The 21,022-nt window shown below is 45.0% G+C and overlaps 1 protein-coding gene across 4 annotated transcripts in view; it reads left to right on the plus strand.

The window, feature by feature from the left end:
- Window positions 1-21,022, plus strand: part of LOC119456287 (hemicentin-2) — a 249,404-nt gene that overhangs the window by 64,566 nt on the left and 163,816 nt on the right. For 3 of the 4 annotated variants that reach the window (XM_049669698.1, XM_049669699.1, XM_049669700.1), the window contains exon 2: window positions 16,880-16,933. The exons of the other annotated variant lie outside the window; for it this stretch is intronic. In XM_049669698.1, the coding sequence (XP_049525655.1) occupies window positions 16,880-16,933 (54 nt within the window). The remainder of the gene's footprint in view (window positions 1-16,879; window positions 16,934-21,022) is intronic. 4 annotated transcript variants of the gene reach the window in all.

Raw genomic sequence — 21,022 nt, forward strand, 5'->3', positions numbered from 1 at the left:
GCGCTCACTTCGAGCACGTGCTTTAGGTGGCCAGGCGGAACAACACCGCAAAGCCATTGTTCAAACAATTGCTCTGGGGATTACGAGTGTGCATAAGGAGGTGCTTAACGACTGTTTTCCTCTTTTATGAAGACCAAAACAAAAACGAAAGAAGCTGCAGCTACATTGTTCAAGAAAGCCGAGAAAGACACTGTGATGTCTAAATCAGCTCGTCCATTATAGAAAAGTACACTCGGTGTTTGCAGAACACCGGCGCCTGGAATTATTGTCCTGTGAGCGAGCAAAAAACAACACTTTCGCTTAGTGCACGTAGTCGAGGATTATTGGAAAACCACTTATGCGCCAATCCGCTTCCAGTACTTCCTTTACAGCAACAGCTCGCGACCCAAGTCCAAACAGCTGTGCCGACGAAAGTCGCAAAGCCCAAGTGCTGCAGCCAAGAGTCATGCCGGCCTTCCGATACGCAGTAAATAATTCTGCAGCTCTTAAAGGTGCTGATTAGGGGCACGGCTAGAACCCTCACCTTTAAAGCTGTAAAAAAAAAGAAATGCTGCACGGGATAGCGAACTCAAAGCTGTGCCTGCAAGTCGAGAAGTTGTACACTCCAAAGTCTTTTTCAACGTACCGTACCTAGCACTTACTAAGTTAAACATAGTTGCGAAAATGCTCGCCTTGCATTTCAGAACTTATGCGAAACGAAATTATGTATTAATTCAGGCCAGCCGGTGCACACTGAAACATGTTACACGAGAGTTTCGCAGCGGTTGCTATTAAAATTTATTTCATGCAGTTTTCGTGTCACCTTATTGCAGCAACAAAAAGTCGGCAAGAAAGATAACATAAGTCGTCCCGGTCAACGATTTGATCTTATCGGTAAGGGCCTTTGTCATGGGAGAAGTACGGGCCCTTAAGGAGGCAAAAACGTTTACTGTGTATAGCTTTTGTAATTTTGCACAATTTGCCGACTCGCAAAAATGACATCACCAATGTTCGCCGGCATGGATCCTTTTCTGAGTTGTTATTAGGACAATAGGAGAATGTAAAGCTTTCAATGTCGAAACCATGGCGGGAACGTGCAGTTGGCCGTGTGTCAAAACGTCAGGTAAATGAGATCCCAGAGGTGGCGAAATGCTAGAATACCAATGGATTGGTATGTAGGTGAGATTTCAAAACAAATTTGTGGGCGACATCAATTCAGGCTCCCAGGTTCTCTGAACACATGCGCACACACAGAAATTTCAAATTACAGGAAACATAAAAATGGAATAGCACCCTTAAAGCCTTGAACGCTGACTGACGGCATGGTGTGTGTTCTATGGTGTCTTGTCTGTAGACAATGATGGGAAGCAAAAGGAACTTTCTGTTTGTCTTGTGTTTTCAGCGTTAAGTCGCATCATGCTTCCCACGTTACATTGGCTGCGAGAATAATATGACAAACAGTGAAGGAGGAACCTAGAGACTATATACGTTTTCCCCGAAAGTGGCCTAACTATTAAGGCGGCCTATATAACTTACAGGTCCGACGCAACCGTGAATATGAATTATCTCGATGTTCTCACCGCGAAAGACTCGGAACATCATATAAAATCTCAAAAGGACCGACTGATAGGGTAATTGCTATTTCATTATACGATGCGTAGTGCAAAGGGCGCTGTAGTGCAAGACGCCAGAGAAGACGAAGACGGGGCGCTACTTACTGCTGAAGGTATATTGCAAGTCGACAATACATATACATAGCATCGTACAATGAGAAGCAATAGGGAGCAACAACGCAACTTAAGTATTATTCCAGCAAAGCCACCTGTCACAGGCCCCTACCGAGAAATGAACACGTTTTCTTTTTTATCAATACAATAGATGGGCAGCTCACAAAGTTTGGCTTCTACTGTTTATCTCGAACATTTCTATGATTTATATAGCCGCTTTATCGTCGTTCTTAGCCAGCATTTGCACTCTATCATGCAAAACGCTCACAACCGCTCACACATAGTGCGGTAGGATGACAAGTCGTTGCCAGTTTGCCAGCATACTGAACGTTGGACTCACACACATTACAGAAAAAAGTAACCAGTTTCAATTATAAGTATTTCCTTTAAAAATGTAGTTTATCACAGTGGCCAATTACTGCCGCAAGAGAGTAACTGAAGAATTGCTAAAATGTAATCGATTACTTTTAGGTGACTTTCGTCCCAGCTTTTATCAACACGGCACAAATACGGTAAATAGAATGAGCTGGTTTAGTAGTCTCACAGCGTCCTCTGCAGCCCTGTACACGTTGTTTATGTTAACAGTTTCTTTTCAAAATTTTTGTCCGGCATCTTCCCTCATTTCTTTGCGAAGACATCAGCAGCAACAAAGAAAACTCGCTCAATGTGCGCGTTGGAGGGGAGGGCGATGTTGTAACGTACGAACACATTGCACCCAAGATTGTGGTTACAGTGGCGCGATGCTCACGTCTCTGGGTCCTCTATGAAACGCGGCGCTTTTCTGTTGCTAGGATTCGCGGGGATGGCGATCGCGGTATAGGGCCAACGAAAAGCTGAAAAAAGTTGTCCGTTCGTGGATTCCTGGCATCAGCGTCCTAAGTGGTCATCGCTATCGAGTCATAGCAGTGCCAGTTCATTAAGTCGATTAACATGTGGTGGAGCGTTAGCATCAGGAAACATATACTGCGTTCTGGGGTTTGCCTGTCTGAACATACGCATGCGTAAGGCTGCTTCGGGGCACGACCGCAGGCGTTCTACTGTAGTTGCCACCAAATTCAAGTTCTTAAAGTTGCATTGCCCATTAAAGCTTTTCGTCGATAAAATAACATGGTTAGATGCAATTGACCCAAAAAAGAATGATAGATTTACAGTGAGGGTTATTGAGAAAAAAAGTAATTGATGAATTACAAAACTGCCAAACATGTAAATTGATTACAATTAATTAATTACATGTGATTTGTTACGTACAAGTCTGTTTAACATCTAGCATGCTTATCATTCTTAACATCTTGCGCGCGCGAATAAAGGTTCACTACTGTCCGCGGCGAACGTGTAGTAACCGGGTGGCGGTTGCGTCACGCAAGTCTAACAAACGAAATAAATAATAATAATAGTAAAATAAAATAAAATAAAATAACGTGAAGCAGCGAGGAATCCGGGAAGACGATGCGTGCGGTGTTCCTCCTTTGCGGCCCATTTTATCTGCCACGACGGTGACGCACGACAAGCTGCTCGTACGTCGCTGCGGAAGCCTAAAGCGTAGAAATTGCATTTCCGACCACGGCTCGGGGGAGAAACCGGAGGCCGGGCTTTGCGGGAAGTCCAGGCGACAGGTAGAAGCGAGCTAGCGAGCACCGTCGGCAATCGTGCACGTGTCCGGAGTGGCAGCGAAATTCAGGGCCTTCGAAGAGGTACTTTGTTGCACGGGTTGTTTCGATTGTCCTCCGTTTCTTTTCTTCTTTCGGGGTTCCACCTTTCCCGCTTAGGACCACCGCCTGGACAGGATTTAGCGCGTGGGACGAGAAACAGTCCGGACGGGAGAAACTCAATCCCCTCGCAGAGCCGCGAAATATCGTCCGCAAAGCCGAATAAAGCCGCGCGCCTTTTCTGCCGTGCCTTCGCCCGTCCCGCCTGTCGCGAACCCTGAGCGTCCCTTCCGGTGCTCTCCAGTTCTATGCAGAGGTGCACGTCCGTCTCTATTTCTGAATCCGTTATTTATTTTGTCAATCGCGATGTTCTCTATAAACTTGTATATTTTTGGTTTGTTTATGCGATCGATTTCTGGGGTCTCGTCGCTTCTGCCTCTCTTGCCTTCTTCAAGCCAGAGATCGGCTGTAAGGATATTGAGACAGAAGCTTTTCGTGTGAATCGTGGGTGCAGGTTTGACAGGCGTTGCGCAACATTTGGTGGGATCTGTCCTTCGCAGAGCGCATGGTCCTTATGTATAGTGTTCGAGAGACGCCAGTCTTCTTCGAAAGCGAACGGTTGTGCAATGAAAGTGGGCGAGGTTTGTGCGTGCTTTTTGATCGGTATTGAACTTTCATTTCCTTTAGGTGCAGCTGAAGTTAGTGTAGTAAGTTCAGCGGTACTTCAATAGGAGGGCGCGTAGTGTTAGGACTGGAAGCGTGGGCGGATGTCAAGAAAGTGCATGATACGGTGCACACTTGGCGAAAGTTATTCGTTTCTGGCAGCTTCGACCTCACTGGGTGGAGAAAAAGGGGAATATAGCGCTAGAGAAAAAAAAACGTGCATACGTTTGAATTCTTGCACCCTACTCTGTAATGTCAACTACAGCTACGTTAACATATGGGCACTAACGTATCGCTCAACAATGTCGGCTTTCCACCGAAAGCTAAATGTTGAAGCTACAAACTGCGGTAGCTCGCTTGATAAGAACGGTATTCTTCCTCACAAAAGAGACCGTACCCTATGTACCAATAATTAGCAAAATGTCCTACAACACTTTTTTTCTCTCTCGAGTGCTGTCCAAGTAAACGCATTCACGCACTTCCACTCGCACCATATTGAGACGAAGGAAGAGCAGCACTATAACCTTTTGACTGAATGTACTGGACGGAAATAGAGGAAGGGAAAACAAGGCATACGGAGACAAAGAAGCAAAGTATCACATCTTATCAAGCTCCGTTGCCGCCAGCCTTGTCACATGTATGAGATACTTTCCCTCTTATGCGAATCATAATGGTAGCGGCCATACGCCAGCAGACTTGCCGCGGTATCCCAGTAGCTATGGTGAAGCGCGAGGTCACGGGCTCAATCCCGGTCGAGGTGGCCACATTTCAATGGGGGCGAAGTACTAGGGGCACGTTAAAGAAACCCCGGTGGTCAAAATTAATCTGGAGCCCACCACTACGGCCTCCTTCATAATCAGATCGTGGTTTTGGCACGTAAAACCATAGAACTTAATTTAACACGCCATCAGTCGACAAAGTACGATGTTGGCCTAGTTGGTGCATAGCTTTCAATGCTTCTGGCACAAAAGGTTAGCGGAAAGAAGAGGCGCCGAATAGAAAGAGCTTCAACTCTCAACTATTTTTATTACGTGTCAAATGTGCGTTTATATTGACTACTTGCATGGTCTAAAGAGAACAGATAAAAAAAATTAATCTATGCATCCAAAAAGAATATCACACCGCCACATCAATCAGCTAGATCTCGCTCTTGTAGAGTAAAACCGAAAGAACACTGATACATAAATAACTCCTCTTCTTGATATAATAGGCTTCCATCAGCTCTCGCGCAGTCGCATTATGAATTCTTCCGTGAGCGTGCATGCCCTCAAACTGCGGTACACAGCCACACGAGCCACAGTGGAAGGGCAGGTATCAGCCAGATCCATTCATAATAGAGATGGCATATTCATTTCTTCGGACATAGGCACACGAGCCAGTTTTGCTGATGTTTGCCTTGCTACAGTTCAGAGGTATCTCATATACGGCACCTATCGAGCAGTGAACATAAGGCCTAGCGCGCTTCCGCTGGCACGCCCACATGACCTTATTTGTCGAAACACGGACACAAAGCCTCGACAGCTTATTATATATAGGTGCTGAGAACACCCCAGGAACATCGTGCCTGGTCGTCATCCTTTTCAGGTTATGAATGATTTTGTGCGCGTAAGGCACCACCTGGAATTTTCTTCTCGTGTTTTGGGTGGTGTCAGACCTACAGCCACAACCTTTAAAGCTCTGCAAGGTTGAAAGGTTGACAGCAAGGCTTCCCTGTGTTTTGTAGGAGCTATTCCGAAAGTCAGCAGAAGCAGCACCATCAGCCATGGTCAGCAAGTCCGGGAGCGTTGGCTTTGAAAGAAGTAAACATAAACCACAATATATCCGATGTTGTTTTGTGTGAACCGGAAAGTCTGCCTTCAACACTTTCCTCAACACAGTCTCTCAGACACAACACGCGCTGCATTACGTATGTCAACATATGTTTACTGTCGACCAAGAGGAAATGCATTTCATTTAGACCGCATAGTAACTGTGCGAAGCAGGCCGGCCGTCCTCCGTCTATATTTTTCTTTTTTTTTCTCTCTCTACCTCCGCCAACGCAGATGCGCAGCAACGGGGGAAAAGCGGAAGCGCAGCAGCAGAGAAGTACTTGCGTTCGCGCACATCGCGTTAGGACCAAGATAAGCAACACGGTGACGTCGTGCGGAACTCGTCCTCCCACACGTCCCGCTCTTACAAAAGAAGTAAAAACGAGAGAAAAGAAAACAAAAAACGCAGAAAGCTCGCGGTAGACCTTGCGTGTCGGCGCGACTCCTCTTCTAACCATACCGCGTGACATCGAAGCATGAATGCGAATCAGCGATAACGAAATGCGTGCATATTCTACCTTTGCCGAAAAGCTCCCTCGGCCCCCTTCCTGCTCTTTGTCGCACAAAAAAAGAACCACGCGCTTAGCAGACAGTATGCAGTCAGGTGGCCAACACGATGGGCTTGCGATGAATACTTACGCATTCGTCCTTCCTGTCACAATTTCCACGGACGCTGCTCTTTCGTTCTTTCTTTCCTTCTGTCTTTCTTTCTTTCTATGGAGCCTTTATTTCAGTTTTCTTTATTGATTCAGCAGTACCTGATATGTCTGAAGCATTTGCTCCTTTTTTTTCGCTCCCTTTAGTCTTTCGCTCACATGGTCCTCGTTCAGTTTTCTTTATGCGCGCGTGGGGCACGCGATGGTAAAAAGCGAATAAGGCAGACATGCCAGCGTGCGAAATTTATTCACTGCCGACTTGCGCATATTCCGTGTTTACCTTATCGTTTTTCCTCCGACTCCTGACGCGCGAGGCTGCTCCGACGAATGAGTAAAATATAATCAGTACGTCGGTTAGCATGCGAGCTGTCTGATACGGCATGGCAGGAGGGGAGGTAGCTTGGTTAGTATAGGGTGTGCTCTCGACGCGTGAATTCAATCATATGCCCCGAAGCGGGATGTATCCCTGCGCCGAAGTCACCGCAGTATTCCGCGTTGCGCGGGCTCGAATAACTGTGCTGGCATTTCACGAAATGAGAGAGCGAATTCACGACGCTTTTTTTTTTATTTTCGTAACGGCTGTTTTCCAATGGCTGGACAGGTTCCCTAATAATATGACCGACGTCACGACAAGCTGGCTTCTTCTCTTATGAACAGATTTTTCGTAAATACCGGCCCCAGTTTCCCAAATATAGGCAAAACTCACACGAAGAGTTCCTATTATGCGAGGAAATCGGAACAATGCCCGCCGTGGTGGCATAGTGACTACTGCGTTGCTCTGCTAAGCCCGAATGCACGGGATCAAATCCCGGCCGTGGTGGGTGCAATTTCGATCTCGGCGAAATGCTAAAACCGAGTCTCCCAGTCCCACTAAGGCGTGTCTCATAATTATGTCCCGGTTTTGGCACGTAAAGCTCCGGAATTTAGTTTTAAATCTGAGCTATAAAAGAAAACAAACTATTGAAGTCGAATTGTTTGTTCCTTTTTCGCGCTTGCGAGCCCCGAAGCCAGCTGTGGGAAAACGTTTGGCTAAGTACTTCCTGCGTCCTTCTGGGTTACTTTCCTAACCATGTAAGCTTTCTCAAGAATGAACACGACAAAAATGGGAGTCTAGCTTTGTTTCGATGCATAAAACATGACATAGCAAAGAAAGCAATATGTGCAAAAACATGTAATCGTTCTGTTTTTCCTCATTATCACTCACCATTTTTGTAGCTAAAGTAGCCACTTGAGTAGCGCGTGGGCGGTTTCGTTTGAGCAGTCACGCGAATTGAAACCGCAACAAATAGCAATTATACTGGTTCGGTAACGTCTAAGAAAGGAACTGGAACCAGGTTTCCACGAAGCCCAAGGACATCTCGATACGAAGAGTCGGGCTTTGTTAGCTGTTTGGACACTTGGTAGCTTTCTAAGCAGCATCGCGCATAACGACGGAAAAGCACGCTTCGTTATCGCCAAAAACGCCAACAAAGCGTTTTCGCTTCTCATTCGCCGCTTTTTTTCTTTCTCCGGTTCCGCTATAACGCCGAGCTCGGCAACTTTTGGGCCCCCTGCGCTTCATTACAATTCGCTGCTTTGGAAAAGTAGGGCTCTCGGTAGACATTATCCTCCTCCCCCCCTTTTCTTCCTCCGTTCTCTCTTCCCCCTGACAACCGAAACGCCACGAGAGTCAGAGCGCAGACTTTGGTACATTCACGCTCAGCGGTGGCGGCACGGCGGGCTCATTTAAAAGAGATCAAGGCACTTAAAAGCGGTGACTCTCGGTCCCCGACAGCACCCAAATGATAATGTCTCTTTGTAAAGTCCTCTTTCATCAAGCCTACGCCAGCAGAACGACGCAAGACAGGCGCAGTTGTACCCCCGCATCCCTGCCCTCCTCCTACCGCCTTAACATTTGTCTTGTATTTTTTATCTCGCTTTTTTTTTCTCTCTCAACTTTTTTTTTCCGACGTATATCGATGTCGTCTTTGACCTGAAGTCGCCCCACGAGCGTTCTTTTTGTAGCTGCGAGCCGCGTGCACGAAGACGGTCGGGTGCCACTAAAAGTGGCACCCGGACACTCCACGTGCCCACTCGTCTTGGATGTTGAATTTCTTTTTCGCGCTTTTCTTAAATTATTTCTTCTGGCCTTCGATGGCATCCGACATTTCCGTAATGCAAGCACTTCCACCGTAATTTGTATTAAAGGCCCTTAGCGCCTTTTATTTTTTCTGCGGTTTGTTTTGTATATTTTTTAACGCTTCCGCAAAAGTGGCGTGGGGATTAAGATTAATCTGTATTCGCTCTGTGCGCCCTTAACAGGAAAAGTGAAGAGGCGGCGATGTGGGGAAAAGCTTTCTCTTTGGTTAAATTTTCGCTAGCCAGAGTGGCCTAGTGAGAATACGTAGCACCATACGGAATCTGCAAAGGTATCTTAAGTAAGTTGCTTTGAACGTACACTTTCTGGAAAGAAAAAAAAAATGACCACGACACCACATTTTCGAGAACCGCATCAACAATACCATATCCAGTGCATATATTTATCCAATTCCTTTTTACTGGGCAGCGGGGGAAGGGATGAAGGTGCTTACACAGCACGATTTTTATTTTTCTTCTTTTTCGTAGGAGCGCACTTTCAAAACAATTCCTAGAACTTAGAGATGTGGTGGCCTTGTAGAAATAAAATGCTAAAACGCTAGTGCATTTGTTTTAGAGTGCATGTTTAAGAAGCTAAAAATTCAAAAGTATTCTAGGACACTGACCTTCCCCCCCCCCCTCCCCCCCTCCGTTTTCCAGTACAGCATCATGATAACCAACACTGCATGCCTGTTCGTGCATACTGTGAACTTACCTCTTTATTATCAGCTTTCAGCCTCTTTTTCTCGTTCCCCAAGGCTCGGTAGTTAACAGGGTTCAGCCTGGTTAAACTCCTTGCCTTTCCCTTATCGCTTTTTTTTTCTCTCTACTCTGCATACCTCGTTGCATACATATCCATCAATCAGCTCCGATAGATGTGGGTAGTGCAGTGAAAAGAGATACGCACATACCTAGGCCGAGTCTCACGAGATAGCGTTTCCAGATGATGCCGTGCCTTCTTTGGGACTGATTTCCGCGGTACTTAGTAGAATCAACCCGGAACGCGAGCGTCACGCTTATACCTTCATTTTGTTGAACAACACACTGCAGCACTTCACAGATTGAAATAAAACTCTCGGCCGTGCTCTCCTCAGGAACCAGGCAACAACATACTTAATTCAGCAAACTGAAGCTGGGTGACCGGCGAGCACCGTCCACGAGCGATGCACCAAACGCAAAAGAAAAGGAAAAATAAACGAAGCTCGCTCACGTTCCCGATCATCAGCCGCAGACAGCTGTCCCGGAGACGGAGCATCGACCCTAGCGAGTTTTCCCAACGGACGTCGTAGACGAAATAGCTCGCTAGCTAGCCTACCGATATCGCGAGAGTCCCAACGTTGCATCGACAAAAAAAAAAAGAAAACTTTAAACGTGCAAGCACAGCTTTCCGAGACGAGACTCCGCAGAAGGACACGGTAGAGAGCAAAACAAAGATTGGCAAAGGAGTAGCACGCTCCCTTTGAACCGAGACGCTGTGTGTGAGGTGGCGGAGGGAGTCGTCGTCGAAAGGAACGGGTGTGCTCGCGCACACGGCTGGTGATAACCGGGCGGCTGCGGCCGGGTGCCGCATCTATTGAGGACTCTTTTCTGGCTTTCGTTCGCGATTTCTCCTCAGTCCAGATTGGGCGCTGCAGCTCCGAGCACCGGCGAGAATCCAGGGCCGTATACACGCCCCGAGCGCGCCTACTGGCATCGATCGCCCCTTTCGTCGGGTGCGGCACTGCGGAGGCCGGTCTTCTCCGTCAAACCAACAGGCACGCGGTGAAGACAGCTTTACAGACAAGAACAGTGGTACCATTCGCAGGCAGCGGGCAACCCAAAGTTGCACGCAATTTCTGCGGACGAGTCTGGATCTGTTTTTTTGTCGAGATGCACTATATATGCTCGTAGAGGACTGCGTACGACGAATTATTCGCTTATTTAGTCAACGCGTAAAACAACGTAAGCGCATATGTGGTCTACTTGCATGTACGGTTTACTTGGGCGACAATGGTGATCAGGGTAAATATGAATTGTCTTCTTTATTTGGGTGTAATCAGAGTGGCCGCCACAGTGCGCGCCTGTCTAACTTTTCACTTCTCCTGTTCAATATTAGCTTCGACACATGTACGAACAAAAACTAATCGGAGCCTCTTCACAGCATGTTACATCTTGTACAACAGTACGACCACGAAGTATTCGATTGTATGTTCGTTACTTTCTTTTCTTTTTTGTTCTCTCAACTGCAAAAGTGGCCTCGAAGGCAAGGGTAAAGATGCTGTGAAAATAGATGAATTGTTAAAATTAGGTTTTTACTTTTGACCATTTTGCTGAACAAACTCGTCGAGAGAACGATTATGATATGCTTGCCCCAGTACAACGTTTCATTAAGTTCTTGCGTTAAAATACTTGTTGTAGTTGTTTTTTTTTTTTTGCAAGAAAGGCATAAGATTGGTTTGCCATTTGGTTTCATAGTCTCAGAAAGAGGAACCTGAGAAAAATAACTTGGTTTATACTTGGGAAAGTTGAAGTCAGCGCTGTACTCGTTCACGTTCTTCTCGTCCTTGTCTTGTTTTTGTGCTGTGAATTGGAAAAACAAATCTCACGGTGGATTTTTTTATTATTTTTTTTTCGTTTTCTTTTTTCTCAGCCCTCAACAGCGAGGGTCCAGATTTCATGTCGACGCTTTTCGTTTACACAATGTCACCTGATTGGTCCATTTCACGTTTACAGTAACTCCAGCAAGTAGCCCTTTATACAGCCCTATTGAAACGTCACCCTCAAAAAACGACACATAACTACCAATTTTGATTTTTTTAGTGAGGCAAAGTGCTGTATAATGACTGTACAAACTGTATAAAGGCTGTACAAAGTGCTGTACAAACTTAGCTAAAAGGCAGTATTGCGCCTAAGTTGAGGAAACCTCTTGCCAGACCTCAGCTTGACAATTTTTGACAAGTTGCAGACTCAATGGTGCGCGATACTCGCCTGCAAGAGAAAACGTGACACAGTAATAAATAGGAGTTTTATTTGTACAATCGGGAGGAAAAGCCTAGCGACCTCGACATTAGCAAAAAAAATGTAATTCCTTCTACTGTAGAAGTGCAACGTGGAATTGTCTCAGCGCATATATTTGTTAAACATGCGCACGTAGGCTGTACTACTTTATTTAAGCCTGCAGGCTGCGAACGAGCTTCTTTCTCTTTTTTTCCCTGATATTAATTGCGAGTCTTGCCCACGACTGTAGCGCACCAGGTGCTTTTCACTATTGTAAAGAATGTCAATTATCAGAAGACGACAGATTTTGTTGTGTGTGTTTTTTGATGAACTGCGTGGTAAATGGACCGTGTAAACACCCTCGCTTTGAGATGGCCGCACGCGGTTTCGATCCCGAGACGGCTCGGCGTTTTGCCCTCTTTCGGAATCGCGCGCGAATCAGTCGCGCCACAGCGTCGCATCGGAGGCTCGAGCACTCGCGCGTTGAGGAGCTCGCGGAGGAAGCGAAGGTGACACACCGCGAAAAGACGTTGACGCTTCGCTGGTCCTCGAGGCGCGAATATCGAACGGTTCGTCTCGGCAGGAAAGAAGCGGTAGAGAGGGTTGAATAGACAGGGGCAGTGGGAATAAAAGAAAGCCCAACCAGGGAACAACGAAGAGGCAAGATGCGCGAGCAACGCTCTGACAAACGAACGTTAATGCGGCAGCCGATTCCCGGCACACAACGCAAAGAAAGCGAAAAAGGCAAGAGCTAAGCTGCAAGGCAAAGCACAGAGAAAAACCGGGACGAACTGAATGACTTGGAGCCGAAAGTACGTTCGTCATGTTGTTTCTTTTTTATTTGGGTTGTCTTTTTTTTTTGCCCCTGTTGTGTCTTTCACGCTGCTTTTCCTGATGTACTATAGTGCTTCGCGCGCGGACGTCGGCTCTGGAAAAACAGAGAATGATCGTGACAAGAGTGACACGTACGCGAGTGGGAAGCTGATCATCGCTATATACCGCGTAGAGGGCTGCGCCTCATCCACGCACCGCCGTACGCACACACACAACGTCCTACTTGGAAGCCGGTCTCGTACGACAAAAGAAAAAGAAAAGACGACTGCAAAACAAGAGGAATGAGAAGAGACTGCTGATATATGTCGCTTCGTGTAAACATCGAACCGGAGGACGTAGGGAAAAGTAAAACCTGAAACGGTCGAGAAGGAACAAGCTGGTGACGTTTACGAGTGGCGAGTTGCGATGTGTGGAGGCAAACATTGCCTATACTGAGTACAGCGTGTTTTTATCATGGTGTCTCGAGTACGGTTACACTATATAGCTTTTGTTTTGCCTTTTCGTTACGATAATGCGCTTAAGGATGCTTCGGTACCGTCGGCGATTTTGACACCGCTCTTGTCAGATACGCGGTCCGGTGCCGTCGGAAGCAAGCTTGCTGCCTCAGGGTCTGGACGAAAGTCCAAGAGACCCCAACATAAAAGTATGACAATCCAAAAATAATCATAGATGCAGGAAGGACGTATTTAGCGAAATCATTGAGTCAAATCGTATGTTTGTGCAACTCTGTTACAACGTACACTAGTTTTCTTTTTCATTTCTGAAGAAAACGATCTGCAAGTTAGCATGTGGACAGCAATGAGATGTGGTCTTTTCTGGGCAGACATACTGCCTACAATGAACTGCGAAACGCGAAGGGCGCTGTATGAAATATTACATGTGTGAATAGGCTTTGGGTTTTGTTTATTGTTTTCCTGTCCGGGCTGTTCGCAAACTTTACCTGTGCTTTGTATTTTTCAACTGTACTTATTGAAAACAGATTAAAACAACGCTCTCGCCTGTGTGTCATAAAAGAAATTCCCTTTTGTTCTGGCCAAACGTGTTACCTTGTCAGTGAAAGTTGACAATGCCTTCATCACCATGGATTTGAAGTGCACACATGTGATTGCTGGCGGATGAACTACGTGTAAGAATAATTGTAAAAGAATCATACCCTTCTCTGCAATTTAAAAATGGTTTACATTAAGTTTACTCGACAATGAATGAAGCCTCCTCCCTTTATACTCTTTTTAATGAACACAAAAAAACATCCTTGAAGATTTAGATACTGCTTCATGAGGAGTTTACATACGATAATATGGAAACGCATGTTTATTTCACTGTTGTGTGCGGCATTCTTCAATAGTGATGCATAATATAAAGTTTTGTCTTTTTTTCACCAGTACTTTAGGTGCATAATCTACGGCGTTACGGTGAACAGTCTGTAAAATTCTGATCACTGCGATGGTTATGATAAGATGCTGCTGTGGGAAAAGCAGTAGCGCCAACGTTGTTATCTAGCATGAACTAAATGCGGATACTGATGATCAGCGTATTCACATAAAAAATGGCGTGTGCATTGCAAAAGCATCAGCGTAAACTGTGCTTTCGTGTCTTTTTTTCTCTGTGGGTTCCAGTTATTTTTCTCCCGAACTGGGCTTCTGTTGCAAAATGGCTCGAAATTTGATTCTACTTTCCCAATGTTCAAAATGATGGAAGCCTGAACGGAGCAAGATGCATGAACCCACAGAGCACCCAACTTTCCGTTGGATTGGTGCATTTATTAAGTAAGCAGTGTCATTTGAAATGCCTTGTCCCAATTACGCAAGTTTCTTCATTAATGGACGCCTCTCTAACGCTCTAGCTTGGCTGCCTAACACTGTGAAGCAACGAAGCACTTTTGCTAAAGATTGCTCAAGCTACAACGTTAGGCAGTCGCTTATATTTGTCAGAGCATGTCTTGTACGTAATCTGCAGTCAGAATATTTCCTTTTCATGAATGATCACGTCGGTTTCACAACACTTTGTTTCGTGAAAGAGACGACAACTGTTTTATTCCTGCAACGCAGTAATATTCCACGAACTACCTTTTTAAAAAGAATTGACACGCGCACTACGCTAAGGCAGAGTCTTGAACGTCAACAATCCTGCTAACCCTACAAGTGGTATGTCAATGGGAAATATGCAAAAATGCCATAACCAAGGAATTAAGTGCGACAGTATCGCACGACTCGCGGGTCATCCCTCAAGCCTTTCAAGGTGTCTACACGTACAATGTTTAGGAGAGCTCACCATCGATGAGCAAACGCAGTGGCTAGGTTAGATCTAGCAGTCGTTTAACTTTGCAGTTGCCATGGCTGCGTGCAGTCTCCTTGGGATAACAAAGAAGACCGTGTGGCACCATCGGCTGCGTCCAATGCTTTCTAGCACGAAAATCTCTTTTTATTGCAGTCAACCAATAAGGGTGAGAAAAGTGCTCTGATCTTTCTCAGTTACCCATGACCAAAGCACTCGGCCAGCATAATCAGCTGGTAACCAACATTTCCTTCTAAATTATATCTTCACGGGCAGAGTGAGAGTAGTAATGAGGATTGGCTAACTTTGAAGCCGCTCAATCGCGAGATGATTGAGCAACGCAGTTCCACTTTAAAGGCGACAGCCTTTCAGTCTTTCTATTCCAGCGCTTTGCACTTTGGGAGTGTCAACCTCACATTGTAAAATCCCACAGATGAGGCAAGATTTCTCAATATTTCTGGGCAACCAAGTTTCCCCTAATCACGTCACTCATTTTCTGAAAGTATCTTTGCCCAGTCAGCCCAGTGAGCCGAAGCTTAAACGCTTATTGGTTTCCGTTCCTTTCTCATTTATCTACTTCGGTGCGGCAGTGATTACCTAGACTGAGAGGCCCTCCGATGCACAAGTGCGTTGGGAAGCTTGCGACATTTTACAGTCTCGAATGGCTCCTCTCAGGCAGCATTCCCAGAGGCGCAGTTTGACTCCTGAAGTAAGGAGCGCACGTCACATTTAGTATAAATATTCCGGTACCCTTATTACGACATTTATCTCTCTCTCTTGTAGTCATACATGCAATCATCCATAATCATATGTATTAAACGAAGTGCTTCCCTCCACCCTTCAATGGTAGTACATCAGAGCACCGTGTACAAATAGGCAATATATAAAGTACCATTCCTTTACGACTGTAATATTGTTTTCTATCCTCAAGCGAGGCGACATTATGAGTAACTATTTTTTCTAATTTCGTAGGCGAATCTTGCTATTCTAAAGCTTTGAGAAAGGCATAAGATATTTAGCAAATATCCCATGGATTCTCTCATCAACACTTGGAATGCTTTAAAATTATATAAACACCGATAGGCTCCTCGCAATATTTTCTACTGCTATTTGCACCAAATAACATACCGTAATACTGCGATGGAGAACGCTTTTGAGGGTAAATTTCTGGCTCCAGAAACTAATGCCCACTCCGAAACAGAATTCTACCTCTGTGGTTTGCTCATATTTAGTCAGAGGCGGGGTGACATTGGCAATGCGTTCAGTTGGGATCAAAAAGAAAAAAAAATTCCCTCTAGTTTGTCAGCCACCGTTCACATTCTAGGCACGTGATGTAAAATACAAAGTTGAAGTTCATGGTACCACTGCTGCGTATACAACTTCCGTAGCACGGCTATCCCCTATTCTCCACACTCACTGCTTCTCTTGTTGTGTCTTTAGCCCGGTTACTTAATTCACTCCTCACTTGTGCTGACACTCGACGAAGAACAAAGTGAAACTAGAAACACTGTGGACATTGTTTAACGTATTACTGCGCTTAAACTTGCAAATAGGTAAAAAAAAAACGAAACAAATGTAGCTACGCCACAACCATTTGCAGAGTCAGACCCTCTCTCGTCGAACAAACGTAGGGGTTGCAAAAGAATCGCTGCTCACTGACTGCTTTTAGGAGCTCCAAAAGTTTGTCGTGTTTCGAAAGCGAAAGAAAGTGGGGACAAAATTTTTGCTCATGTTTGAAAGCTACCTACCTAAAGCTACGTGACATCTTGAAAGGCTCGGGTGTTCACGGCAGCACCATTATGCAGAAACGAAAAAAAAAAAAGACTGGATTTTCTTTCCCCCGTGGCATTCGTACACGTCTCATTTTGAAAGTGCTTCCGAGTCGGTTCGCAGGTTTGTTGAAAGAAGGCGGCTCAGCTGCGTTGCCAGGAGGGTTCTGTTGCTTCTGTTTCTTTTTTTTTTTTTTGACGCTTACTGCAGTAAGGCAGAAAAAAAACTCATAAGCTAGGCTATACAAGTTGTACTTCTGTACCCGGTGTGGTCGTTTTGTGTTTATTTCGAGATAGAAGTTTTGTAAAATTGTCTCAGGCTGCTTACATTTTGCCGACACGGCGTCTGCTCCGCATTCTATACTGGAGGGCCTGCCAGAGAGACTCAAAAGTTGTTTCTCCCTTTTTTTCCTCCCATGCTTGTCTTTTTAGGCTTTCCGATGATAACGATAAAAATTGACAACGTGGAGTTGACCGAAGTCACAGGTATGACAGACCACTTTTCTTGTCTTTTCTTGATGCGGAGCGTTAGCGCGGTGTAACATCGATTTTAAAGCCCACGCGCGCACTGCTCGGCGCAGATTTGCATTCGCATGCAGATTTGCTCCCCGCCCACGAATTGATGGCGAATAAATAAGTAATACGACAGACAAACTACACTCTGTCTTCCTTAGTTTTGTCGTTACCTTTCTTTATTGATTCCTACTGCGCTTGCAAAAAAAAAAATCAAGCACGAATTAAGACACTCGCTATTTCTCTGGCTGCCACCGAGCGTTTCTCATGCGAAGAAAATCTTCTTTCGAGAAGAAACGTACTGCAATCGAAAGTGGCATGACACAATTTGTGTTAACCCTTGATGAATAAGGATTACGGAGCTCTTGTCCTTCCTAAAAGCGGCAATGACTAGCCGCGTTTCACTGTACGCACTTTTTGGTGTGTAAACTTATTAAGCAATGAAAGTAGGTTTCTTGAGTGCACTTACCAAGCTGTGCATTCTGTTGAAGCACTTACGAAGCACTCTCAATAAAAAGAAACGCATCACACCTAACTGTTGAGGTGTGTTGAATTTTCTAGCGCATTTTTTTTTTTTTGTCCTCAATAACAGACGCTTTTCTTTTGTTGTGACTACGAAGACTTGTTGCTCAATCGCGAAGAACATCAGTTCATTTCTTTCACAATACCTTTGTACTTTATTAGCATATCAGTAATTTTTTTTTGCGCCAACTTACTTTCTCGCGGCATAATAAAGAAGGCTTATAAGCGCCGCTATTTGGTTCTGCGTAAACAAACCTGTGGACGACATCCGCTGGCGATGCATTTGTTTGCAGGTGCAAACAAAGCCGTCCAGGAGTATTCCTGCTCGTCAGGGGTGTTGATTCAGAGCGTTTTCGCTGCATCTGACATTGCTGTGTAAACAATCTGTCCGAATCACGGGTGAGTCTGTCGGGCAGCAGGACTAAACAGAACGGTGTTCGACAGGGTTCGCCTCGGTCAGGTTTTTATAACAATAACTGTGGCGTGACGTCGGTCTTTGTGGCCGTAGATTCGAGGACAAAAAAATGCAAAAAAAAGGGGGTGGGAGTTGAGTCGGAGCCGTTGGTGAATTGAGAGCACTAAACATAATGAAAAGCGAGATATTTGTAAATAAATAAATAAATAAACATGAGGACCACAGTTGGGCTTTATACCAGTTGTGCAAAAAAGCTGCTGGCAAGGTCATATGAAAAACAGTAGTGCAGGACATAACCTTTTAAAAAATAAATACGGTAAACACTGTTTCATTGCATGAATCTGGCAGCCATATAATTTTATTAGAGGGACAGAAATTTGCTACGAGAATAAGCCTGCAGGACGCGTATGTCTTGTATGCCCCATATCTATAATCTTATATGATCACATGTGACCCTGTATCAAGCCTTGTACGTTCTTACTGAAAGCCATATGACCATATAAATACTGAGCATAAAAGTTATTTTTGTTTGATAATTCAATACAGAATGCATCAATACACTATTGTTTCTTTTTGATGAAGGCAGCAGCAAGAAGATGTTGCATTTTTAGTCAGTGTTGACATAGGAACATATAGCGTGGAATAATATAAATCCCACGAGGTCAAAGAGCTAGTAACAATAAGAAATGATACAGGGGCAACATGTAAGAAAAAGTGAATGGCCACGATACTTCAAGGTCTCATCCAAAAGTGGTACTCGAGCCGGCGCATGCAAACAAAACAGCCACGAAATCTGTTTTTAAAATGCAATTTTTTATAACGCAATTGCACGGAGGTATTGGAAAGCCACCGAAAAACATAAACATTCGAGCGAGTAACGCCAATGTGTACTGGTTTGACGTTCAAAACTGCTTCCCACGGCAAGAATTATTTGCGCTGAAATAAAAAAAAAAGAATGTAAGTCTAACGTTTGAGCCCTGTACTCAAAAAGAAGACAATCATCTAAATTTGCTATTGCCATAGAAGAAATGAGAAACTCTTTCTTGCATATCTTGTGCTGTAAACATGTTTTGCATTGCTTATTCTCAGAGCTGACGGTATTCATATCTTCACCATCCGAAGTGTACTTGACATACGCGTTTCCCACCGTAAACAAACTCTGAATTCCTAATGCGCCGTTCGGCGCAATACGTGGCGATACTTCAAAAGACCAATAACTTTCATGCCCCGTAATAATATGTTTATTCCGGGGTTTGTTTTGTTCTCTGGCTCTGCAATGCAATATTATTGTCGTGTTCACTCTCCTCCTCTATTATTATATGAAGTGCACAGGAAACTTTTATATCCACCGCCCCCCCCCCCCCTTTTTTTTTTAATCCATGTGGATTTAGATTGCTTGCCGCAACTGATGGGATCATTAAAGTAACCGCAGTTTTTCAATGGCAAATTCAGGCAGGAAATATTTGCGGCTGCGTTCAATGGGGCCTTCGGTTGTCCCCAATATACATAGAAACCTCAGGTCTTTTTTTTTGCTTTCTTTATTTCTGAATAGGTGCTTCGCATAACTCGAAGAGTTATGGCTCGTTGATTTTCGCCACTTTTGGGGCGTGTTCAATGCGCAGTCGTCATGCGGTTTTGGTGCCGCGGCTGATGCATTCGAGCAATGAACTACTGGCAGGCGCGTAGATTTGAAAACAAAAACAAAAAGTAAAAGATCGACGTGTCGCTTTGGGAAAGTGGGACCGCGTCGCGGATACAAAAAGGGGCTTGGATATTAGGCCATCTCAACGAGATAGCTCGTTTACACAGCACTAAAGCTTGGACGCCATTGCAGTCAGGCTGCTTCTTCTCAGCATTGTTGATGCTAGTATTCGACGCAATGGGTGAAGAATGGCGTCCCCTTTGCCAATCTCGACCCGAGGCCACCAATTCAACAATACTTGATTTGTTAATAAACGCGACCAGTAAATAGAAGTTTATTAAGACTTTTTTTTTTCTCACGTCCTGAACAGAAGTCAATTTTTGCGCGCCCACTTCTTGTTGCCTAGCCAATACTCACTTCCCTCTTTGCTTTCTTCTTTTTTTCTTTCTTTTTGCGTAGATAATAAATAACGAAACTAAAATTATTCCAAACTGTTTTGATTCCAAACTCCTGACGTCAAATTTACGTAACCACCGACGCAAGCATCGGGCGGTGACCCAGGCACAGCGTTATCTTAACAACCCAATCAAACGCTCTCCTCGTTTATAGGAGGTCACCTTTGTTCGCTTTCAAAACCAATAACATTGTCTACACTCAGCGGTTTTTCTTATCTAATTGGCTGACAAGAGGCGAGGAGCACGCTCTAGTGGAGAGGGTTTCGATGGGGCCGAGCCAGCACAGTGAAAATAGATAACCGCATGAAGAGGGTGGTGCCGGTTTCTCCGATTGGTCCGCTTCGCCTTACCTATAGCGTGCGGTGGCTGGTCGAAAATCGCGGCGGCGTGCAACGGAAGGATAAGAATGCCGCTAAAACGGATCCTCAGCAAGGAAGAGTTGGCAGAGCGATGTCGTATGCATGCTGAAAGGGCTCGATAACATTTTACTGCCACGCAAAAAGGTTTATCATGCGCAAATAAATACATGCTCACCGGCAGGTGCGAGTTGCGAGGGCCTGAGCGATTGACGGGCAGCCATCTTCTATTCCTTTCGGAATGGGGCAGTCTGTGGCTATTCAGAAAATTTTTCAGTTTTGTTCGGCCTAATAATGTATTTTTTTCGCGTACACGTCACTTTGACGTGGTGAGTTTTCGCGGGTTTGTGCGGTCGCGTGACAGACAGGCGAAGTGGACGTAGCCAGAAAACATTGAACCAATCGCAGAGAGCTAATGGTGAAAAGGCATCGAATCAGGAATAGTTTTTTTTGTGCGGTTTAATCATGCATAATCAGTGTGTACACGTTATATGAGATGGGGAGCTATCGCGGTTTTCGTGACGTCGCGTGACAGACAGGCGAAGTTGGGAGTGGCCCGAAAATGCTTTGACCAATCGTGGAGGCTGATTGCAGAAATTAGAATCAAAACAGTTTGGAATCATTTTACGTTATAGCGCCCTTGATGTGTCCTCTGTGGCTTGTGCAACACTA

The sequence above is a fragment of the Dermacentor silvarum genome, chromosome 6, assembly GCF_013339745.2.
Source record: "Dermacentor silvarum isolate Dsil-2018 chromosome 6, BIME_Dsil_1.4, whole genome shotgun sequence".
Taxonomy (NCBI): Eukaryota; Metazoa; Arthropoda; class Arachnida; order Ixodida; family Ixodidae; genus Dermacentor; species Dermacentor silvarum.